Source organism: Battus philenor, unplaced genomic scaffold (genome assembly GCF_028537555.1).
Source record: "Battus philenor isolate CCGP_79_NKW_IND1 unplaced genomic scaffold, ilBatPhil1.0.hap1 SCAF_5, whole genome shotgun sequence".
NCBI lineage: Eukaryota > Metazoa > Arthropoda > Insecta > Lepidoptera > Papilionidae > Battus > Battus philenor.
This window is the reverse complement of record NW_027181715.1, coordinates 11,398,663-11,425,075: the sequence shown is the minus strand read 5'-3', so window position 1 is coordinate 11,425,075 and position 26,413 is coordinate 11,398,663. Positions and strand designations below refer to the sequence as shown.

Here is a 26,413-nt window from a genome sequence, read left to right as displayed (position 1 = left end):
CGTAAGTTAAATTAAATTAAATCATCACTAACTCAAAATTTATAATCATAATTCTTGACTCTTGTTATTATCCGTTTTTATTGTAAATGTAAACTTTTTATACCTAAAATACAATTTAAAATAACAACATTTTATTGATTAAGTATAGCTATACTTAATCATTTTTCTGTCATCTTAAATTAATATCTTTATTTTAGCTATTCGTTTTGCTTTAAGTCGTATGATATATAGTGATTTCTTAAAAAAATTTAATGAATTTTACAATATTAGTTATGCTCTAACACTCAACAAATTAGTAAAATAGTGTAATAATTAAAATGACTGTTACGTAGTTTAATAATAAAATTAAAATTAAAATCGCATATCTTTAAAACTTAACAAATTCAACAGTTCAAAACATAAACAAAAGTATACATACAATCTTACACCGTATTAATCCTATGTAGCGCTGCGCGTGGGCAGAATGACCGCTCGTGCCTTGGGTCATGACCCACGCCCACACGTGGGCAGGCGGGGCTTTGATAGCCTCCAATCGTAGACGCAATTTATTGATATATTGCCGCATCATACTTATTTATTGAACTCCGTTGCTTTCTTTACAACCGCGATAAGTTCCATCGACGACTACTGTTTATGAATTTAGATAGCTGTTCGTAACATTTGAATTTGGAAAGTGATGGTATCGCGTGATGAATGGAAACTGTACTTTATTACTCGTTGAGTATTAATTGTTTGCGTATACAGAGTGATTAATTGTAAATGTAAAAGCTTTAAAGGGTTAGTGCTTAACTTATTTCCTGTTAATTAATGTATGATAACCTGTCCTAAAATCAATGGTTTGATTGCCACTGCTCACAGAATAGTTAGCAAAGGTTGGGCGACAACGTCTTCTGCGTACAATAAAACCGCGGTCGCCGACTAGCCTGTCAAGCGTAGCGATTGTGGTATATCCTCCCACGGATTCCTTTTGGGGGAAGTCCTGTGCTGTGCAGTGGATTTCTATGGCCTGAAACTATGATTTATATGTGGCGGAGATATAAGGGGGAAAGTAAAGTTTAAAGCATGTTAAGAACGCACATTAGCTTACGTCTAAAAAAACGTGCAAAACCAAGTTTGGAAGAGATATTTAAAATTTTTGGTTAGTTAGGTAGAAGAGTCTGATTGAACAACAATGTATTGCAAGGATGTCTGGTATGTTTGCTACGAGGGGCGTCGCTCTCCAGGTCCAGGTACCAAGTCCCTTTCCCTCCAACATGATGCTACATAGAATGCCGAGAATAACGTATCTAGAGAAAAACATTTCTACTAAAAATACAAAATACAGGTCTTCGTGTATTCAGCAATCATTCCCCCATAACGATATACGTAATGAGACAAATGGATTCATTCAGCTGAGAGTTCTCTATGAGTTATCACCCAGCTTTCTTTTGTGTTTTATCGAAATGAATTTTTATTGCCATTTAAACTCGCCTACATATTATTCAATGTTAGTTGTCTAATACGTTTCTTAAGGCTATTTATTATACATTTTAACGAGGCAACATTCTTTACAATTTGATTAATAGTTAAAATGTCAATAAAACTTTTATTGTCTTCACCTAGAAATAGTTATTTATATGATGGATAACGCAAGTTCCTTAAATAATTATGCAGCTGCTAAGAACTAAACTTTGAACTCCAAACATCTTTCGAAATTAAGGCGAATTAGCAACAAGGTGATTAGTTATAGGTATGAAAACTTTAAAGCGCTGAATGTACAGCTCAATTATTTTCAATTAGTGTTCAAATATTGAGTAGTGAGTAAGCCATTCAGAAAGCAGAACAGATGGCCACTGGGTTCTTAATGTTCTGGAACACCTTGCACAAGAAAGCGCAACCAAAGACGTCCACCCACAAGGTGGACTAACGACTTTGTTAAAGTCGTTGGAAAACCCTGGACGGAGGCTGTTTCCAGGCGATCCTATTGAAAATCTATGGGGAAAGCCTATGTAAAGAAGTGGGCGTCCTACGGCTGAAATGACGATGATGTTTCTATACCGAGCCGAACCCGGGAACTCACTTCGCAAATAATATTCTTTTAGCGTTAGGCTAGTAATGTACTTTACATGAGTTTTGTGGTTTAATAATAACTTCATTAATATTTTAGTGAATAAAAACTACTTTCTTATTACAAATAAAATCTTTTACGAACAACCGTTTGCTTAAATGTTACCAATCTAGAAAAAAAAACTTGGGTTGTGTAGCCAATGTTTATAAGTTTTCTCATAATTACTTCAGTAAACCATTTATTTTTATTGGCGTAATATAAGTTCGGTACCTGTTACAATCTAACAAGATTATTTTAAATGTCCGTCGCGTTAAACTTGGAAACAAATTAATTTTTGGCTGCCCAAGTAGCATTTGCTGATTACGTAAGTTCAAGGCGGTATGGCGCAGAATTTGCTTAGCCTAAAACCTCTTTGAAGGTAGCGTATCTCACTGGATTGGGAGACCGCTCAACTATAAAATCGCTTAGCGGACCTCCGTGAAGCGACTAGGCCCAAGGAGGCGCCTCAAGAAGATGTCGACTTGAGTTATCACTCGTCGACAATACAAGACGACGAATATATATTCCAACCCAAAAGCGCCCGAAATGACTGAACCACGACATGGTCTGTTGCTATTACCTAGACATTACTCCCACTAAATACACTGGAGAAAAATCAAGAAAGTATTTTTTTAATAACTATGTTTTTATCAATACACTAGCATCGTGTAAAAATAATATCTTGTATAACTTGGATAACTGTATATAATTAAGTTAATGGTCTCTGTTTAGAACTTAGGTTTCTTCGTTATAAATAGCGTAGGTACACGTAGACAGGCAAGCGAAGCGGGGAATGCTTTGACCTTTATGGGCGGACAATAAATTGTGCGCCGGTAACGAACGGCGTCCCCCTCAAAATAATTCGAACTCGAAATACTTGGAATTTACACAATGATCTCGGTATGATAATTTTACTGTCGAAAAGACAACCGGATGCTGGTTTATTGCCGGTATTAAGGCGCTAAACTGTTTCGAGATGAATACGGCACGTTTGACCGACGCCGTAATACGTGACCGCCCCTTGTAATTCGGTGATGTCTTAACGTTAATTGTTAAATGAGTTTATTTTTTAATTTTATACGATAATCGCCACCAAAAGCTTGAACTGAATAACCATACCAGTAATTTTTGTTCTTAAATTCGTTCAAAAAAGATTCTTATCATATAAAAATAATGAGAATACAAGAAGAAACAAAGCTTTCTTTTCCCATACAAAACCATAACGTAAAGCATCTGTGGTCTGAAACATTTAAATCAATAATAATCAAAAAGGGGTAAAAGTATGTAAATAAACAAAGATTACAGTATGGCTATGAAAATTGTTTTCATTTTGAACCACATTACAAAAGCCAATTTTTGTGATGGATAGTCACTGTTGCTCAATTAGTATTTCAGATCAATCTACAAATTCCATGGGGTTGAGGAGACTGAGCACAGATGGCCTAAACTTCGCTTTAGATAGCAAAGAACAAGAGATCCCCCGGGAGCCTCGGTGTGGGCCGCTATTTTTTTTACCGCATCAGAAGGCCTCCACAATTTTAGATTTGTGTCACCTGCGCCATGTCAGTTGCGCCAGGTCTTGCTATATATAACATAGACAAAATATTTTTAACCTATAATTAATAAATAAACTAATCACTCCGAAAACAATTTCATTAATTTATTTTATTTCTATTAAACTATAACAGGCTGTCAATTTTTAACCATTAAATTTGGCTAGTGCTTCGATTCCGAGGATATTTAGTCTTATTTTTTCAATGTTATTATTAAAAAAAAAACTAATTCACAATCAGTAGTTCGCTATAAAACATAATAAATAAGATCCAATGTTTGTTATTATCACCGGGAAGTTTCCAGAGAATTAGTGTACAGAACAATCGAATAAAATATTATGTCATCTAATACAGTGAACATAATCTAAGTTCTTGACATGACGCTGAATTGTTCCTTCATTCAAAGTATAAATATTTATAACTTGTAACTATCACAAGAAAAGCACGTACATAAAATATTTAAATGTCGTTTAAACGAGCCAGAGCCGTCAGGGATTGCTACCTTTTTGTGCTATTTTCCCAAAGAAAATGTTTGAAAGGAACTAAAGAAAGTTGTAACAATCGGCAACTTTTTTACGTAGCCACAAAACCATTTATTATGGTTGTGATATTTTAAAAAGTTTATTAAAAGTGTTCTTTGTTTAAGCCAACATTTTGTGTTCATTGTTTTCGTGAAGTTGAATAAGGAAATTTATATAAAAAGTGAGTTTACGTAAAATGTTTGTGGAAAGTAAATGTGTACTGAGTGATTGTTATGAATAATTAATTGTTTTCTTGTTCGTTATGTTTTCATATAAAATATTTTCGAGCTTAATTCGATGAATCACTACACGTAGCCTTTAATAAACCTTATTTCGTGATGCACGAGAGAGTCATCAATTTCCGTTCATTTTAATTGAAGTCACCTGTCAAACACACACCGTCTATTGAACTGATCCAGTTGTTAGATTTAGAAGTTGTTTGACGACTTGTTCGAAATATAATATTTGATCATTCGTTCATGTTATCGTCGAACCTGCTCTAAAAAGTCTTGCCCAATTAATAAATTCTTCTTCGTTGTAAGTTATCGAGGTGGTTATTTTTGACTTATTAGCAAACATTGCTCACTTTTGATATGAAGCTATTAAATGTATATAGTTTATACGTGTATAGATGTAATACATTTATATTATTTCTGTGTCTCGACGGAATAATCCCGAGTGGCGACCAGGAGCCGCTAGAAGCGTAGGTAGATATTAAACCGGCCGACATAATCAAGGTCGCGACGAATCGCTGGATACAGGAAGCGCAAAACTGGTCATTTGGTGAAGGTCTTGCCGCGGTCATTTATTGACTGATGATGATGATAGAATCCTTATTTCAAATTGTGATTAAAACATCATCACAATCATATCTAATTAGAATTAAAGCTAATATATAAAAATTTTATTGATATTTGACCTATTATTTCAAACTTCAGTTTTTATAGTCGAATATTTTTTTTTATTCGAATGTCTTTGAAATTGTTATAGTTGACTATGATGATTTGCATTTTCATCAGATTTTTAAATTAAAAAATAACTTTTAATATTATTAACGCGTTTGAAAATTTCATAGCTGTAAATCTAATTTCTCAAACTCTTTTCATTTAAACAATAGTTAAAGTGACTTTCTATTGTTTGACGTATAACAATGACATAATAGTGTTTACTGAAGACAAATATCCGATCGTGTGGTTACGATCATATTACCTTCCTTATACGTTGCGGATGAGATTTCTTTTGTAATAATATATTGCAACAGTATAATTATTTTAAATGTTATGAAAAGACCAAAAATTCAGTACAAACGGTAGTCTTATCGCGAATTGCGATTTCTTCCAGACAACCATTGGATGAACTTAGTAACCAAGGATCAAAAGAGCATGCGTTCGTCAAGATTTAGAGTAATTGGATACTACTTTATTAGTTTTCGAGTTATGTTTTTAAAAGAAATATAAACTTGTCCTTCAATGTATTTAAGTTTATTTATTCGTTAAGTTCATTATCAAGCGGCTAATAAGTAAGCGTTTCACAATAGAGATTCTATTGAGTAAACTAATTGTATCCTATACCGAACATCCATGTGTAGGTTTCCATCAAAACTGATCAGCTTACCGCCGCAGTATTTTGTGTCAATACTAATTGAAATCGATATTTCATTCAATTATTGACATGGTATTGTATATTGCTGAATATTTGTGGATGTATCATGTAATTTACTATATTTATATATTAGTATGTAACACAAAAATAGTACTACAAATCATATAAAATATATAATAGATTTTTCTCACTTATTTTAGGACAATGTAAATACATAGATTTTTAACTTTGTTGTTTATTTATATTGACACTTCTTTTACTAAATGCTCGCAAGCATATTGTAGATGAAGGATTCCTACCCTTTGTAAAAAAAGTAAACGCAAAAAAAGGATAATAATATGGTGACAATAAAAAATATTTTTAAAATGAGCTAATTTATCTATACTTACGAGGTATACTATCTATTCCAAGTTATGATATAATGCATAGCAATGAATTATTAAAACATAGACATTTTCAAATTTTAAAATAATCTCGTATATATGATCGCAACATAAAAATATGCGGTAATATACGAATATATATTGTAATGATTCCATCATTTTGTCGTATTCGAACATGTAACCATTCTTGGTTATCCTAACATCTAAACGTCGCACACCTAACATAACAAAAATTATAATGCGAAGTATAAAGTTGTTAGAGGATCGAAATGTTTTTATTAAACTGAAATTGAGAAGATATGTAAGAAGATGAGTGCTTGCTAGTAAAGGCGTTGTCGTATAGACAGCCTATTTAACAAATGGTAGTAAGACATGTTGTCGCTTTTGCGGATATTGTTAAATAATTGAATATAGATATTCAGGAGGTGAAAATCTTATACATATCTTCATAGTCAAATACTTCATAGGGTCGATGAGTGAGTCGCAAAGTAAGATATCATAATACGTAACAATTAAATTGGTTCTAACCTTTCCCCTCAAATGTGGTCACGTTCGTCATCCAGGGTCCATAACTTAACAAGGTCTTAATTTTGAGTGTCAAACGACCGGATAATAAGATGATGTATGACCGTGAGTCATCAAGGACGAACAAAGACCGTCTGATGTTACAATTAATATAATTAAACAACGAACAATGGCGTTAGTCATTGTAACCAAAGGAAGTTAAATTGATTGCTGCTGCCGATCGCGCGTAGGAGAGGCCCTAGATAAAATTGATTAGCCTTCCTGTGTTTACATCGCATGGTGTGCACTAACAGATACACGAGCGCATGTTGTTCTAGAACATAGATATAATTGCATATTATACACTAGCACGCAATTGCCTTTTGCGTTTTATTTGATAGAAAACCAATGAACGCCACTCGGCAAAACATCGCGTTATTACATTAAAGTGGAAATCTTTTATATGTATTACAAATCATAAATAATTTTACAAAACCTAAAACCTGCTACAAAACAAATCTGGTTATAATGCATATGATGTAACAACCTATCTATGATTACCGAGAAACTCCCGAACTACATTACGTAAAGTAGGTTTAGGCTAACCGCCTTCCGCCCTCTGTTCTCTAAAGCCCACGAACCTTCCAGATCGAAAAGAAAAGAAGTCTTTAAAAATTACTTTAATATTATAATTTGGAACATCGAAATTTTTCTTTAAGAATAAAAACGTGAATACATTAATTTACTTTGTGTTTTCTTTCAGTTGAAAAGGTTATCGTTATATATAACAATATCATCGTTAATAAAACGCTAGAAAAAAACTCTTAAAATACTCAAATAACCTACTCCCATTGAAAAATAAAAGAAAAATCGATATGAAACCAGTTACAGAACTAGACAGACATTTTAAAAAATTACCGATTTTTGTATTCATCGGTTGTTGTCATTCCTAATGCAAGTTCATTCGCGCCAACTCATTCCTCCATTCCTACTCCTGAGGAATTTAATTCCGAATGGATTACGTGTTAAAAGCTTCTTAAACTCCGGTTATCACACTGGCCACCCGCGGCTGTCAGACGCCTTGCTCTCATTGTACACGCAAAAAGTTTTTATATATAAACTTTTTTTTATCGATCGCGGCACGATCCGGTTACAGTGGTGCAAAACTGGCCGCTAATGAATATTTACCGTATTCGCTTGTCGGCTCCTTTATATTTGTAATGCTAAGTTTTAAATGAAATAAAACCGATTTGAACGTCTTAACTTTGATCGTTGTAAAATTTCCTGCGGCTATTCTGTAATTAAGAAACATTTATTTATTTGATCTTAATAAAATTTAAGTACTTTTGAATGTGAATTGTGTTGTTATTTTATGTAAGTTTTATGACGAATAATATTTCGCAGCTTGAATGTATAGTATATACACAAGGTTCAGTTGCAAGTCAGTTTTATCCGATTAATTTTTTGGCATAAACTGTTATATATAAAGGATAATTGATTATAAATATAAAAGTTTTGGAGCGGAAATGTGTAGCTTATTTGCTCCTAATTAATTTACTTTACACCTTATCTATAAGCAGCGGTTTCACAGATAATAAATAATGTACTCATAATATAACATGAAAAACATTTTCAAAATTCGGATTACTACATATTAAATTTTATTTTTGTTTACCATCTGTCCCTACTATTGTACTGTCAGAAATTAATCACTTGACACAATCCTGTAGTTTCAGAGTTGTCAATTTATATTTTCAAACAATTTATAATTTTTGTTGAAAAATAAGGTAGCTGTACATTCCTCCCTGTATACAATGATTTAGACAAATATATCAATTACGATCTCTAAGAAAAATAGTTATTGACAAATATATGTGTTTGGTTTCGATTATAAAATATAACGTTGGTGGTTCAAATCTCAAAACGCTTCAAATAAAAACCATTATTCCCATTTATTTCCTTTGAATTATCTTTTTTATTGACACTCCAACAAAGTTGATATTAAGGAGCTAAGTTTCAAACTCGCATATTTAAACCCGGGTCATATTCTCAGCATTACAATTACAATTGTGGTCGAGATTTTTCTTCAAAGGACCTAACTATGCTACGAAATACCGGGAACTCGGCCAAGAAGCAATAAGGACTGGCACTTTTTATAATAATTACATTAGCGGCTGTATTACACAAGAAACTATGCGACTATTTGCGTCGACCGCAGGGCTGGGTGCTCTTTGTAGTTTATTTGCGTGTGTCGCGAGTCGCTGCGGGCGTTCACACGGTTGCGGTGTTGCCAACTAATTCGACTCCTCATTACCTCAAACAGGCTGGAAAATTGCTTGTTATTTAAAAAAAAGTATACACCATAGGCCTCATTAAGTTAATTAACGTTTATACAATGTCGCGAAATTATTTTACTGGTTCGTTAAGCAAAGGTTTAAGTAATAAGAACTTATGAAGTTTACTCATTGTGTTCATATTTATATCCTCGTTCCTCTTCCTATTTTAATATATATATAATTTTCAAAGCTTCATATTACAAGTGTGCACTCTAAATCGAAATGAATACGAAAAATATTAAGGATAACCAAAAACATTATAAATAAAAAGCATTTATTAAGACCAAAGATTTATATATTTGATATAGTTTATAAAAGAAATATTTTTTTTAAATTAATTATTATGAATTCAGTTTAAGAAAAGCAATTTGCTGCTCCAGCTAAAGCAAATTAAAGACGAGGAAAAGAAATAAAAGAGTAAATCTTTTACTTTCCGCCTGGATTTAAGAAAATTGAGGTTAATTCGATTAACGAGGTTGACAAATTAACAGGCAGGCATAAAAGATAGCATAATTTCTTGAAACGGCTTTAAATTAAATACGAAGACTAAGTTTTTACGACTAATTTCTATGCATTATGTTAGTTGATAAGGTTATCAATTTGGCATCATGACTTCAATTACTGCTTATGTAAACATGTATGAATATTTTTAAATTGAGAGCATTAAACAACCTAGTAAGCTCGGTCCTATTGGAAACATAGAGAAGGCCTTTCTCAAGTAGACGTCTAATTTGCTGAAATTAAAATTAAGCAAAAATAATTTCTGATTTTCACTTTTAGTTTTAAAGCATCTCTAATGAACGCCCAATGGTTTATAAATATTATTTTTATACGCCCTACATTATTTAAGGAAAAAAATTGCATCCGATCAATAGTTTTTTAAATAATTTAAACGTATAAACGCCTAAATCTTGTGTTATTTGAGATTACTTCTATTTGTACATATATATATATATATATATATATATATATATATATATATATATATATATATATATATATATATATATGTTAAAACTCAGAGGACATATTGATTATTAGTTTTCCACCTGAGCTCTTCAGACTTCCCAATATTCGGTACGGGCGATAAGCACGCCGAATACTAAACGTGACATACAATAATTTATGTACCTACTAATGACTACTAAATTTCATTTAAAATATGGTAAGTAAGCACACAAAGTAAATAGGCACAAATAACAAATATGCATAAATTGCAAATAGATATAGTAAACAATTGAAGAAATAGATTCAAAGTTATGTCGCAATAATATATATATTTAATTCATAGTTATAAACGTTTTGCTAAGTAGGTAAAAAATCCTCATTCTGGCAGATTTTTCTACATAATACCCGTAAATTATAGAAAATACAATATTTAATTAATTTATATAAGACAGCATAACTGGTAACTGTTTATTTAAGACGTATACAACGTTTTCAATATGTATGATATGCAATAGCAAATAAGTAGAAAAAGTTCGTTAAAAACTAGTAATTATACACATGTTTATACATATGTAGATATATAAATATGAATGACTCTTGGGTGTACTACTTTCTTTAATTTTAACATTTAATTCGTCTACTGCTACTATTATTTCTGTGTAAATATGTACTAGCTTTTTTCCAATATCAAATGGTTTATATACAAACACGTATACCATATATTACAAAATAAAACAGAAAAATGTTATAATACTTTATTGAAATTTTAATCTGGTAACATTGGTAGCAACGTATGTTAACTGGTCGCGCCCGTGCCTGCTCTATTTCCGCACGAATAACGATCTCTCGCTGATAATATTCGCGGACCGGGCACGCGGGCACATCACTATGCTCCACCCGCGCCGCTTTATCATCAACGCATCTATTTAATTCTTTTATTTTCACTTACACACGTGTGCTAGTCCAATACAAATCATTGTATGAAAGTCAAAACAGATCATTTACATTTAAGAATATAGAATTACGTCTCATGCTATTCTTGTATATTATAGAATCATTTTAAACTCTTTTATATACGTGGTGATTTGTAAAAGATGTAAAGTTAATTACACCTATTACCGATCAACCTGTACATAGATAAGGGGTCAATATATTCAATATAGCTATTTTTCCGTAAAAAGCTTTAAAGCTTTTAGTTATATTTACAATCAACTTATGGAAAGTGAGCACTTTGAAAATATGTTAGATTAACATATTTGCGTAATGAAATGCTACAGGTCAATACCTTCTGACAGTAAAAAGGCAAAGTACACGGATAGGTAGGAAACAATAATTAAATTTTAATATGTAGAAATCCGAGTTTGGTAATCGCTTTTTCTTGCAACGTTGTCATTATTACATTACAAGATACGATGTACTAAATATCAATTGAAATAAATGAACACTACATTCATCTATTTTAAGCCCTTACACCTATAACTAATGACCCTGTATAAGTATTATTTTACTAATTTATAATTGTTATAATCCATTTAGGGTCTTTCTGAATTTAATATAAATACACTCAGACTGAGCTCTTCATATAATGACATCATTCAACATAAAGCGAGTTCCAAACGCGAAAAGTCTAAGAATGGACTTCAATAAAAACACCGTTTTGTTTTGAGGTCCCTTTCAGTCTATAATACACAAGAAACAAAGTGATTGCCGTAAACAATTCCAAACTTTTTTTACGCGTCTTTAAAATCTGTTTGTGCAGTTTGACAGGCGTTAACCTGTGATTAGTTTAATAGCCAAATTTTTGTATAAAACATCTGCAATGTTATATATACACAGTACATCGTTATACAGTAGTATAAAAATAGAACTACGATATCGATAAAAGCATATATACATGTGTGTGTGTGTCTGCGTGTGCGTGTGAGTGTGTGTGTGTATATTGTACCGAAATCAAACCGATTGAAATCAATTATATTGAAAATCATTATAATTCTCCTAATCCTCCGTAAATACATATTCCTGCATAGATATTTATGCAGTCGCAGTGCTGTTTCATAGTACGCAGAGGATGCTGCTACACATCCTCTGGAAACATGTTTGTGAGCAGTGGCAATCTTATATAAATAATGCACAAAGTGTGAATTATATGTGTAACTGTATCTCGTGAATCCATTCCGCGATCTGCAATCTTAATTCTCTATTCCTTACCGCTGAGCTTGGTAGCTCAGTGGTAAAGACTCGTTATACCTAATATCTGGAATTATATCGTACACATCTGGTATTAATGATAAATTAATGACAGATATGTGATCTTAAGATTTATCGTTATATTTTTGTACATGTTTGTGTTAAATTTGTCAATATGCTTTTAAAACAAATTAAAATTAAATAAATAAAATCAATATTAATGTAAATTAAATTAAATTTGTTTGTCGACAGGTGCGACAAGAGTGCGGATCTCCGACAACTGTAGATATCTCCGGTCTAACACCGGCTACTCCAACACCAGGGGCCGCCCGGCGTGATGCTCTGCGAGCTCCACCACCTGACACTGAACTTTTACAGTTCGCAGCCACCTTGGCCGCAAGCAAGAAACTATTCTCCGGTTTAGGTGACAAAGTGTGCGACGAACCAGATTTCGCAAGTGAAGGCAACACTGAATGTTGGAACGGCGAAACTGTTGGAGAGTGAGTAGATTCATGAAGTTATTTCTTATTATTGTAATCTCATTTTAGACGGTTAATGGGGTTTGAAAATGAAGTCACTTTTGCTAGGTTACAATTCTGTTTTGTCAAGTAAAAGAATGTGTACGACATTTTGTATAGTAATTATTGTTTGAGTGTATTGACTGGTATTCTATATATATTTTATTTCCAAACAAACATTGTTAAAGTATAATTTTTCTCCTGTATTGTAGTATTGATTTTAGATTGTCGTGTACTTAACGTTAGTGTAAAGTGATGTCAAAACTGCTTCATCACCCGTGATGTACTGTAATTGAATTGATAATATTTAAACTGTATTTCATGACTTATTGAAGCTCATTATTTGTCGTTGTGATAAATAAATAAATTAATAAATACAGTTACACAATAGTAATAAAATAAAATATTTAAATTAAAAACAAAATTCACTACAATGTTAAATAATATCTGTATTAGTTTAGAATCAAACGTATCTACATTAACGACCGTCTGTGAATTTTAAAGGCTACTGCTATTTTATGTCTGTGTTACAAAAGCATTTGACAGAAATATAAGTGTACTTTCTAATATACAAAAAACAAAAATTTGTCTTTCATGCTTGTATTATGTCTTATTGTATATGTGTACATCAATTACATAAAATTACATATTAAGTAGTTATCATAACATTTATTTTTACAAACTATACAAATGGAAAATATACTTAATTTGTATTATGTATATATAATTTATATTATGTATGGAAACCAAATCAATTCGAACCCTGTTTTAGTATTAGCCAGGACAAGATTTTAAGAATAAAATAAGTTATCCTTGATTTTTTGCAATAGCAAGACAATTATAGAAACTGTCAATGTAATGAAGTAAAATTTTATTATTTTTATCTTGTTTAGGTACACAAAAGCGTTGGTGGCTTCCGCTTCGAATAGCGATCAGAAATACAATCCAGAGATCACTGTTGGTACGAAGCAGGAGTTGGGCGTGGCTGCATTAGGCGACAAACTACGGCAAGCCAGACAGGTATATATGAACTTCATCTCATCTATTCGCTGAAATAATTACTATTAACTTAAACTTATGTAATATACAATCTCGACAAATATCACAACCACTTCAGCTGTAGAACATTCATTATCTAAACAATTCTAGTCTTTCTAGTTTCTTCTAAAGATTTCCAATATATAGGTATCTCACGTAAGTAGTTGCCTTTATCTAACTTCTTCCTATGAGCCTAACAAGGTCATCTGTTTATCTTGTCGGTAGACGTCTTACACTGCGCTTGCTGGGCTGTGATTTCCACTTCAGAACCATAAGACGCGAACCATTGCAACTAGCCAATCATAATCATCAAACAATTATTTTCGTTCGTCTACAGATCTCCCTGTTCCTGATTAAAACTCACAGAGAAATCCCGAGCGTCTTTTAATATGGATTTGCGTAATTACGTCTAATTAACATAAAATCTGATCCTGTTTTAGGCACGCCTAAACCTAATAACCGGATTTCTCTCTAATACTTTAACCAATGTCTTGTAATCATTTTACATCGTTAAGTTTTATAGCTGCGTTGTAACAAATTAGCTTTTTGTCTATGATGATATCATGATATAATAAAGCGTAAACTAGTTTGCGAATTACGTTCAACCGCTCGAAATGATACCGAGCTATCACATATAATATTAAATTTAATTTAAATAGCAGCCATGCAAAGTTTTTGTAAGATTGATGAATGACAAAATATATTATGACTCATTACAGTCTAGTTGTTTTTGCTTAAGTGGTGTTAGTCTTACCGAAAAGTTTTTTTTTTTAATTAAATTTTCTTCGTATCAATTCAAATCAACGGGGCAGGCTTTCCTCCTGTAGTGGACGTTGTATGGATGAAATAATGATAACATAGCATTTATAAAATTGTTTTTGTCTCCTTAGTTGCTGGTCTCCCACTCATGGGGCAGTGCCCCGGCGGCCGAAGCATTTATGCAGGGCGACGAGGCAGGGGATGAGGGTTCAGGCTCGGGTCGAAGTTACACTGACGATGATGCAGCTTATGACGCCGAGGGTTCCGGTGAGGAAGGTTCTGGAGCACAGGATGTCGGTGAGTGGATATAAAAATGATACTATTAAATACATTGATAGCATATAAAAAACAAATTGAAAGTAATATCGACTTATCACTCTTTTTGTATGTCATCTTTTGATTAAAATCATAAAAAGTAGGTCGCTGCAAAACGACATTTCTGTTTCAAGACCCTGGCTAAAATAGCGTGTCAAATATTTTTATAACATTGTCTAACTTTCCAGCGTCTCACAATCAAATAAATTACCATCATCTAGTCTCATAAAGATACAGAAATAAAACAAGCTAAAGTTGACGTTAAGCGAAAATAAATAATAACTATTTTATGTATTCTGAATTAACAATAAATTGATTTTGCATATTTCAGTTATATTACGCAGCTCAGCTCAAAATGCGTTTGTTTAAAATTTTACTGTAGTATGCTTGCACTGTAGAAACTACAGTGCAACCACTTTGTGTAAACTTTGTGCGCTGCTTTCGCGTTGTGAACATGTTTGCAAAACTTTCTGCTACATCGACACATGGTACATACACATAATTTTAGAGGAACCTGATTTAGACTTAAAAATTATTAGTATAAATATTCTACTGTTTAGGAAAATATCTTGAAATATGTTAATGTTAAATATATACGAGACAAATTTACGATCTTGGAATAAAATTGCCGTCTCAATCTGACTTCCGTTCGGAACTATGGAGCAAACTGAGCGTTATATGTTTAAAAGAAGGGTTTGAGACCTACTCGCGTAGAATCGAAACTTTTCTTTTATATATTATATATATTACGTGTAAATTATATTATACTATTTATGTAATTCTTTAATAAGTATAGTCTGGTATCATGAGTATATATATATATGTAGTATTTTACATTCGTATTACTTTTCTTTTATATTTACACAGATACCTACTTGCTGTCTCTGCACCACTCTTTGTTGACTAGTAGAGAAAGCCTTTAAAGCATTAACCATTACACAATATGCAAAAGAATAAAAAAATAGAAACAACATATGTATATTAAAAAATTAAATATCTTGTGATACATATTTCACCTTATTTGTCAATAGGAAGCAGAACATACGTCAGCGAGGACAATACATATTCTTCAACGGAGAAGACGTCGTCGGGCGTGGAGTCACGACCTCTACTCGGTCTCGTGCTTGCCGCAGCGGTTTCCTCACGTCTCGTCAGCTGCCTGACTTAAACTGCCGCCGTCGACCTTTAGCCCTCGTGACCCCATTCCTGGCCCTATCGAGCCCCGTACGCCCGTGTACGTTCCCTATATCATTAGCGTGAAGTGATGCGTGTTTTGGATCTTCGACTTTAGTAGTAGTGCGAAATAAAAGACATGTGAAAATGTATCGGTTAATTTGTAACGAAATTTCGATAGGTAGTATGAACCCTACGGTAGCTAGTCTTACCAGTGTTAGTCCGTCACAGGCTTTTTTGTTTACAAAGCATGTAGGGTTTATAATCACTTAATTATTGCAAATAAACGCTTAAGAATCTTATATCATATTAAAGTCTGCAATTGTACAGTGCATATCATGTGTTTACTATATATTGTTTTTTTTTTTGTACATATTTTTCTAAATTTACGTAGTGATAGTTATATATACTTTTTAACAGAAGCCTTTACTTCTGCATTTAAATACTTTGTGAAACTAATAATGGGATAATATGATATTATTATTTAAAGAATCTTTTATAATTGTTAAATAATAGTTGATTGGCAATAAAATGATAATGAGAAAGGTCGAGAGTGATTATGTTGTAAGGGCCATCTGTACAGATATGTAAATACCTAAAATCCTACTGGTCTAGGTGCTTAGCTAGGAGACATTTTTTGTTGCCATATTAATGTTACGAATATTATAATTTATAATATTAATTAAGTCATAATTTAATCAAATAATGTTATGTGATACAGAATTAGTGTTTTAAGTTGATGCGGATCGTACGACGCATTATTTATATATTATAATATTCTTTGAAAGAGATATGTATTATATTACTTTAAATATTAAATGAAATGGCAATAAATATGTTTAGTGAATTATCTGGAGTATTAATCAAGGGCCTATGAAGTATGCGGTGAATATGAGTAAGTTGAACATCTTATTAAAATTCCTTTACGAACAAATACGTTTCGCTCCCTTTGTCTGAAACGGGCACCGAATGTTATGCTATTTATTCGTAAGCTCTTAAAAAAGACAAACTGTTTTGGGTGTTATATTTTTAATTTTTGTATATACAACAATAAATAACTGAAGTCGAGTTTTCACGGTATTAATGAAGTAAACCATAAAGAATTAAAAAATATAAAAAAACTCTAAATTATAGTAATACTAATGTTTGTTTTGAAACGGCTTAAAGATTAGAGAGTTCTAAAAATCATAGTTTGAATTTCTTAATGACAACTTACTATAAAGTTTTTATGATGTTTGTAATAATTGAATTGATATTCCGATATAATGATATAATTGTGTATTTATTGAATGACATGTATAATTTACACTGGCATTCTAAACAAATGTGTCGTTTAGAGAGAGCCTAATGTGAATTAATATAAAAAAGATAAAAATTGTAAAAAAAAATTTTGCGCTTGATAGAAAGATTTATAGCAAATTTTATGCGACAGCCATCATCTAATGATGAGCTTCGTTCTATTGTACATTTGGGGTACTATGGTCATGATCATTAATTGTTGATCCTTTTAAAGGGCTTGAACTATTCTTATTAATTGACAAATAAATTATGTCATATAATATGTGGCGTACAGGAATCAAATACGTATGTATACTGTAGGTTCAATCATTAATTCTCATGACTTTACATAGAACTTCTGTTAATGAAATGGATATTTAAGATCATGTACAGATGCCGTATGCGTACCAAAGGCGAAGCGAAGGCGATATATAACAATATAAAACTAAAAGATTGTAATAGCCACCGGCAAGCCTCCGGTACTAATGATGTATGTGTGATACAGACCTAAGACACGAATAACCGAGAACAGGTAACGCTGTTGTATGTTACTTACAAGAACAGATAATATCTAGAAATTTAAATTTCATTGCTTCCAATGAATAAAATGAATTTATCAACAAGTAAATTAACAAGTAATGAATCTCGAACGTTTGTAAATATTACTGGACAGACAGTGTGTTTATATTATGAAAATAAACTCTGTACCATATTATAATTGTTTTATTTCAAAATCATTGTATTCGAATGATCCTTTAAATAAAGTTAGTCGATATCAAATGTGGAATGATAATGGAACGAGATCCAAAGCGGAACGTAAAAGAAAGAACGAAGTAACCGACATAGCGGATTGGAAACTTGAAATGGAATAGGCAGGCCATCGTATCGTGCGTATAACAGATTGCCACTGGACTTTAAGGATCTGGAGACCATGGTTCAGCAGTAGACAGATGACCTTGTTAAGGTGGGCGAAAGACGCTCGCTGTAGGCCGTTTCCTAGCCATACTACTGAAAATCTCAGTTGGAGAGCATAGCACTCTTTATGATTTCTTGTAACTGTTAAATAAGTTGTAAGGCACCAATACTAAGGTCCGATTTTAATAGGTTAAACTAATCTGATACACAATTTATGCTTGTTATTGATGAAGATTTTCTTATTCATAATGTTAAAGAACCTCAGCTATGCTTCTAACATAAATATGGATTTGTTATGATCTTTCACGCGTGCCGTATAAAAAATACACAACGAAACAAACATAACTAGAAATAAAGAGATACATCTCAGTCGCTACACATGCAAAACGCAATAGTACGCAATAACGTCGGTGACCTCTTTTTAAAATATTTTATTCATGCAGACCATTGTGTCCAGTTCTGGTAGCGTCATTACTCCGCTCCTGTTATTATGTGAACGACTGTACTAAGTAAAGTTGTGAAAACACGTACTGTGCATAATAGTTGTAGGGTGTGAGAATTTTTTGTAAAGCACCGTCAACATAAATATCCGCCGTAACTTCACACTATTTGTATCATGGGCGCTGTAAACTTGGCAAAAGAACTATATAATCTAAAAATGACTGCCATATAATGAAATGAACAGTGGAGATCAATATGCCTCAGTTTTAAGTGACAACACAATTTTAAGGCTCTAACATTGAACATCCGTAATATCAAAAAAAAATTTGATGCCTTCTGAGTAACTTAAAAAAGAATGAAAACTAACTTTGACTTGATATGCCTTACATAATGCTGGATTGACGAGACTTCAATGATTCCCTAATTACCAGGCTGTTACAGGACCAATAAATTCATAAACCAAAATTATGGTAAAGTTATCTATACTCGAGAGATACAGTCCGGGACGGTGTATGAACTTGACTTGATCAATACCAGCGGTTTAAAAGAATCTAATTTCCTAAAACTATGGCTATAGTTGCTATCTATGGTTCCCCATCTATCAATAATACTGAAAACTCCCTTGAAACCCAACTACAAATCTTACCATCAAAGTACAGCGAGCTAAATATTAATATCAATCCAGTCAATAACATTTTGAATGCATGGACTATCTTTGCTTAATGGCTGAACACGGTTTAATGCATGCTATAACTATGTCCACATATGGAGCCGCGACTTTAGACCACCTTTTTGTGAAGTTCAATAGGCCAGAAGATATAGTAGGGATAATTTATAAGGCTGAAATTACGGATCACGATATTGTTATGGTTGGGGCTGATATTGAAAAATCTAATTCATCACGCCCCGATAAGTCCGAATATGCGACTTTTCAGAAGACTACAAAAAATATTGCAAAGTATTTCACAAGCATTGCCTTAGTTTTGGAAGGAAGAAAGGTTTTTAGACGGTGTATAGTACACAGAGAACCAGAAACTTTCTGGCATACAGAGGTGGTCTGACCCTGCCTACTCATAGTGGAATCTATTTGCAACCCAAAGTCCCTAACACTGGAACAGCACTTGATTATAGATTTACCATAAAGAACAGTTGAAACGGTCGAGGTATCTAGTCTGCTAAGCAACCTTTGGATACCCACCATTATGACTTAACATTTCGACGGGTTGACAGATTGACCAAAATTGTCAGACCAGTTCTTAATGTGAGCAAGATCCATGTTTATTCTTCTATAGCTATTTATATTGTCGACATTCGCTTGGGTGTACACTTGCAAGGCGTATTGATAATACGAAAACTGAAGATGTTGGCTAATGAGGTAAATAAATAAAGAAAATAGCAAATTAGAAAGTATACCGCCTTGAGGAACACCAGCATCGAGAGTTCACCACGTTGATGACGAGTCGTTAGTTCGCACCGATTGCTTTCGCTCTCGAAGATAGGAAGAGTACCATTCTAATGTTATAGGAGAGATCAAAAGGTGGGAGAGGATAGACAAAAGAACGCCGTGATCGACGTCATTGAAAGTTTTCGAAAAATTTACTAACTCGAAAACTATGCTCTTAGTATCCTACATCTCCGCTCTAATGTCACCAGACTGCAAAGAACTCAACAAATGATTAACGTAAAAAAACTTTGACAGATGTTTATACACACAGGCTTCCAGCACCTTGGATAGGAAAGGGAGAATAGATATAAGTCTGAAGTGATTCACGATGGACGGGGAAACTTTTGGGAGAGGAATGATAAAGTTTTCTGCCCTATGGTTGGGAAAACACTAGCCCTTAGGGAGGTATTAATTGTGTGGGAAATGAGAGAGAGAATATAATCCAAGACAAGCACTATCATGCGTCTGCTGATGTCGTCGCAGCCTGTTGCATTAGATTTAATGGAGATAATTTTTCTGATCTCATCGGGAGCAAATTGGACAGATGTTTGTAGCAGGAAGATAAAACAGGAGATCTAAAGTACTACGTTTGGATTGACGATCAAACAATGTGAATGTGACTATTATTATTATTAAAGTATGTTTTATGTACTCTAGGAAAATAAATAATAAATGTTGTTAACCCTACTATACATATGTTTAGTCGATAACATATACACATATATGTATATTTTCTACTGGCAACTTCCGGGAAGAAAATATATTTGAAATCATTCGATGACGAATTTTCATTAAATAAATCCGCCTTAATTCGCCAGTGGATTCAGACAGCGCATGGCCGGTCATTGTGACGATCTTTGGGGGAGGTCTATCTCCGGAGGGCGTTTGTCTGCTGAGATGTCGATGATGACATCCGCCCCTCAATCCTCACGATTGTAGGTCCTCGAACAAAATATATACTTTTAAAACGACGACTCAGAGAAACTTATGTAGGCTTTAGTTAATATATTTTCTTTTATCTATAAAATTAACTCATTCGAATACAATAACAAAATGTAAAAAGACATCGTTACGCAACGTTCGCTATTGTTCGCCGAGTCCTTTGTATAACTTAAAGCGCTCGAATCAAGTATCGGATAGAATAACTCACGGGACCCGTATCGTAGACGATTTTTACGCGTCATTTGCTCGGAGAGCGGGCGGCTGCGTTCAATTTGTACAATTGCTTACACGATACACAAAGTGCTATCCTCCTTCCTGTATCTCCGGTGATTTGTCTATTAAATGACAATACTTGTGCTCATGATATAGCAACGTCGTGTATCAAGGCTATGTAAATACTTTCAGACGGTATAAATGTAAAAAAATGTTTTTTCTTAGGTTTACACACTAGCTACAGCTCTTAAAAATGAGCTCTTAAAAATATTGAGTTTGACGAATGAAAAAACAAACAGAATAGCCTGCCCTATATGACTTATATTAAAGATATGTAATACATACGTTGATCTATCACGTTATTACAACAATAAAGATTTAAAAATGAATTTATACAATAGTTATAATAAATTAAACAAAATTTGGTTTGATGAGAAAAAGTTAATTGTGATTTTATATGTTGATTATGATTATCGATTCGACCTTATGCAAAATTCTGTTAAAGAAACGTAAATTATATATTAAATTACCATGATATATTTTCTTGATTGATATATAAATAATTCCATTACTCTTAATTACACACAAACTGATTGATTTTACGCACAAAAGCCACAAAATGGTGAAAATATATCTTATTTACTGTAAACTAATGAACACCCTGTGCAATAATCAATGATTTCAGAAATAATAAACAACGTAACGATGATGTACTAAGGAAAAACGAGCCTAAAATCCGGATAACTTCTTATTAAAATTTATAATTGTTTACTATCTGTCCCTGCAGCCTCTGTGCTGCCAGAAGCTATTGAGCTTTCGCATTCCAATTTATAAAATAAATTAATTTAATTTATTTCATACTGATCGTTTTATACAGGTTGGTTGTAAAGAGCTAAGTTATTATAACATCCGTTGTACATAAATCGATCAAAACTTAAATACATTTTAATAATAAACGTGTTTTTAAAAAACTACATAAAAAATGACGAAAACCACAAAGTAATTTCTTCGAATAACCCATCACCATTAAACGATATGCATAATATTTATGTCACGTATTTTCTACATCATTCAAATTCCCGGAGAACATATGCAAATATTCGTCCAAAATATGCATTAGTAAAGGCTATAACGCAAACATGCTATGTTTATGACCTCGTTTCGTTTCATCAATTTTTATGGCTTCAATATCGATGATTATATACTCTTAACTCGAACGTCCCAACCCGGTACAACGGATCTTTCCGTATTCTTATACACGAAGAAGTTTATAATAGGTTATGGATAAAAAATTGATAAATCTTAAACAATAATAAAATATTCTTTATTTTTCAGTCTTTTGAAGCGGTATTCACTGTATTACAGAGACACAAATTCGTTATAAATTCGATTTTGTAATTTGTATAAATTACTTGGAATCTTTCGCCAGCACTACAGCATCTTGTGAAAAACGCCTACAGGAATTTCCAAGAACGCAATGTAGGTATTGATATAAATACTATAATTAAACTGGTGAATTCCTTAGCCGTCTCCATACTAAGATACGTGTCAGAAACCTGGACTTTGATAAATATTGCTCTAGGTCGTACAGATGCTTTTCGAAATGTGGTGCAGGAGGAAGATGGTGCAAATTTCATGGAATATATTTCGCACCTACAAGTCCTTCCATCCTTTTTTCAACTTCAATACCGTTCCGCACTAGGTTGCCGAAAGGAGAGATTAAACTTTAAAAATCGCTATAAAAGGAAAACTAATGAGAGCCACAAGATGAACACAAACCTGCAGACATGGTAGCGGCATATAGTAGTCGGTATAGCAGACATAGACATACACGATCTGGTTCAAGTTTTAAGTTTCCAAATTTTTGCCGTTTTTTAGTAGTAGTCTTTGAAGAAGATAACATCTATCTTTAAGTTATGAAGTCACACACATGTGTGACTTCAAACTTTATCGCAAAGAAATCCGGCACAGTGCGGCAGGATTTTCGAGTTGACCATTTCGCGCTGAGCAGTCATTTTCTCGCATCGCGACTATGCATAGGGTCCTTGTCCGCACGATTTTTATTAAACACCTAAGTTTCCACTTCTGTTTTCTGCTAAAACTTTAATTGTGTGAAATCATTTTTTAAATAAATGAATCTAATTGATAAAAACCAAATTTAGTAACGTTTATTTATTTTATTCAAAGCAAAAGATAACGCATATTGAACCCGTAATTTCATAATCATTTATAACATCAAGCCCTTGTAACAAACAAACTGTCCCTCGTCGGCAATAAAGACCCGGAAAAAACTGAACCCGATCCCAGATTTTCTATTTTGATGTACTTTATTTACATTATATATAATAGAATTTACTATTCCCCCACACAAATACCACACAAGAGTGAGCAAGTAGTATGACCATGTTAACGAAATAATTAGGAATACATTTATAATTTTTATGTGGTAGAGAGGAGCAAAAGGTAAATCAGTGAAATGTCTTTATAACCTGTTAAAAGGATTTCAAACAATAGAAAACTAATATCAATAGATTTCTGGAACAGGTATCCTAAGCAGCATCAAATTAAATTTGATTTGGTAGATACAGAAATCTAGTTGGTAAAAGTGAACGCTATTACATTTCAAGAAGGACGTATTACTCCTTAAACCTACCTTACGAAATTTCAGAACCGAATCCAACCCCTCCCTATAATGCGATGGACACAGCGAGAATGGAATGATGAGTATTTGTATAATGATAATTTACGTAACAATAATGGAATTAAAAAAATAACTAATTGACACCGTTTTGCTTATAATACAATATGTTAGACATATCTTTAAATGTAAAAAACCGATGTTTCAAAATAAAAGGCAGCTATTATATTTCGTCCAAAACAATTGAACACCGCGATAATTTCTGCACTTATATCAACATGATTGACCTAATAAGTATTTTACTACAATAAAACTAAACTTAATATTCGAATACAGCAAACCTAATATCTTATTTATTTCTCATAAAATGAGACTAATCATCATCGGCGTCATCATTTCAAATGTAAGACGACCACTAATGATCATAGGTCTCTCCCATATATTTCTAAAAGGATCGGTTGGAAGCCTGAATCCAAGGTCTTCCGGCGACCTTAAAAAGGTTGTCTCTCACCTTGTGGGTAGACGTCCTACACTGCGATGACTGTCCGTGGTCTTCACATCTTCACCGTCGTTTTCGTTTCAAACGATAGAAGCTAGTTTATAAGCAGTGGCATTCCTGTATAATTAATGCACAAAGTGTAAATTATATAACATTTCTAGGAATCGAGCCCTTGACCTACGATCGCAAGTCCCAGTGCTCCACGACGGAACTTTAATGAAACTATTTCTATATTTAATATATTCTATCAAAATATATTCTCTATCTATACTTACTCATCTTCCCGTTTTAAATTAACTGAGTTTGTATAGGCGTGTAGCAATTGTTATGTCATCAAAATTTATGCATCAAGAGATTTATTGAAAAGGGCGAATTCATTATAAAGCGTAACAGTTTGAATTAGTGCTCTATTTAAAAACCATTATATCCCTATAAAATAAATTCTACTGATTTATTATCACCAATGAGATACTTAACATTAAAGGGATGCTTATTCAATTTGTAATAAAATCTATATTCTAAAATGTAAACAGTATGTTAAATTATACGATTATTATTAATCATATTTACTAGATGGTTAATTTGAACTATTTGTAATAACAAGATGGAGCATCGTGCTTTTTAAACGAAACTATCGATTATTTTCGAAAAAGAAATTTTTCTTTAATATCTGACAACATTGTTTTACTGCATGTTTTTGTGCTCATTGACGAGTTCACAAAGCCTGTACTGTATGTATTATAACACTTGGAATGTAGTAAAATGTTATATTCTACTATATTGAGTGTAATCTCTAATAAGTAGTAATTGAATTATATATAGTATAAACAATTTTAATTGTCATCTTTTTTTTACACATTTTATAAGCTTTTTGGCACAACATACGATAATTTAACTATCAAGGTTTCGTCCTCATCCACAAATATCTCCGGACACTTAATAGACTCCTTCTGGTTCATTTTTCAAAATAGTGTTACCTCTTTCAAAACGGACCAAAAAGTCAACCTTTTACAAATTCAGTACGCAAAGAAAACCGCACTATGCACTTTGCTACTACTGTTACAATGCGAACTGCCAAAGAATGGAAAAACATACCGACATCGTTGTTTCCAGCTAGCGCTATATTGGTAGTCTTCAAGTCAATAATGAATAAGTATCTTCTTGACAAGCATGAACCATCGTTAACCTTGTCATCGCTTACCATCAAACGAAACAGAAGCCAAATGATTTGCCTGTAACCAAAAAAAATTACTCCACTCTAAAATAAATTTATCACTTCAGATAAGCGCCTAATAATTCACATGTAACCTGTTTTAGTTTCAAATTCACAAAATTCATTAATAACGTACAGACGTACTTCCTTAAATTATCTTTAAACTATTTATTAAGTTTTTTGGAAAGGAAAGAAATATGAGTCAATTATTACGTTTAAAAGGCAAAATAATTTGATATTAGTAAACAAGTTAAGTAACGTTGCAGAAGGAAACTGCAAAGAAAAATAAATCATCATCGATTCTCATTTGTAACCGGAATCCTAAATGTCGGAGGAGGCTACATCACATTTTAAGCCCAATAATATATTAGCGGCGCCATCGAGTTAATACCATAGTTTGAATCCCGCATGTCTATCCTAACTGCGCAATTGAACGAGAATTAATTCCAACTTCAACCCGTTGAGGTCTCCAAGCCGTTGAGGCACGAGGCCAGCGCCGTTAAATCTGGTAGTACGTACGGCATAACTTTTTCGTTCATCAGCAAAAGGAATGTAAATTTTCCCCCGCGAGAAAAAATAGGCATACTTTTCCGTCTTTTAATATACTACAGTATCGTTTATTTTTACAGTACGTTTTTTAGATCAGAAATCACAGTCTATCTATGTTCATATATTTTATCTTAGTTTTTTTTCACATCGTCGATATTTTTGATCTATAAGTATGAGCTCTGTATACATTCACACATGGTAATAGATTTAAAACGCTTAAAGAGAGTGATTATGTTACAAAATGTTTACCTATTGCCAATCATTCGTTTATGAAATGTTCACTCTGAAATATGTTTTATCAATTTATTTAATTCATTGAAATGCGACAGGACAATGACTTCTGGCAGTACAAAGGCTA

General features: G+C 32.8%; 1 protein-coding gene across 1 annotated transcript in view; it reads left to right on the top strand.

The window, feature by feature from the left end:
- dally (division abnormally delayed protein) overlaps nt 1-17,879 on the top strand; it is a 140,360-nt gene extending 122,481 nt beyond the window's left edge. Inside the window, exons 6-9 of the mRNA XM_068772266.1 lie at nt 12,373-12,620; nt 13,532-13,658; nt 14,567-14,732; nt 15,782-17,879. Coding sequence (XP_068628367.1) covers nt 12,373-12,620; nt 13,532-13,658; nt 14,567-14,732; nt 15,782-15,918 — 678 coding nt within the window. The 3' untranslated portion in view covers nt 15,919-17,879. The remainder of the gene's footprint in view (nt 1-12,372; nt 12,621-13,531; nt 13,659-14,566; nt 14,733-15,781) is intronic.
- The last annotated feature ends 8,534 nt before the right edge of the window (nt 17,880-26,413 follow it).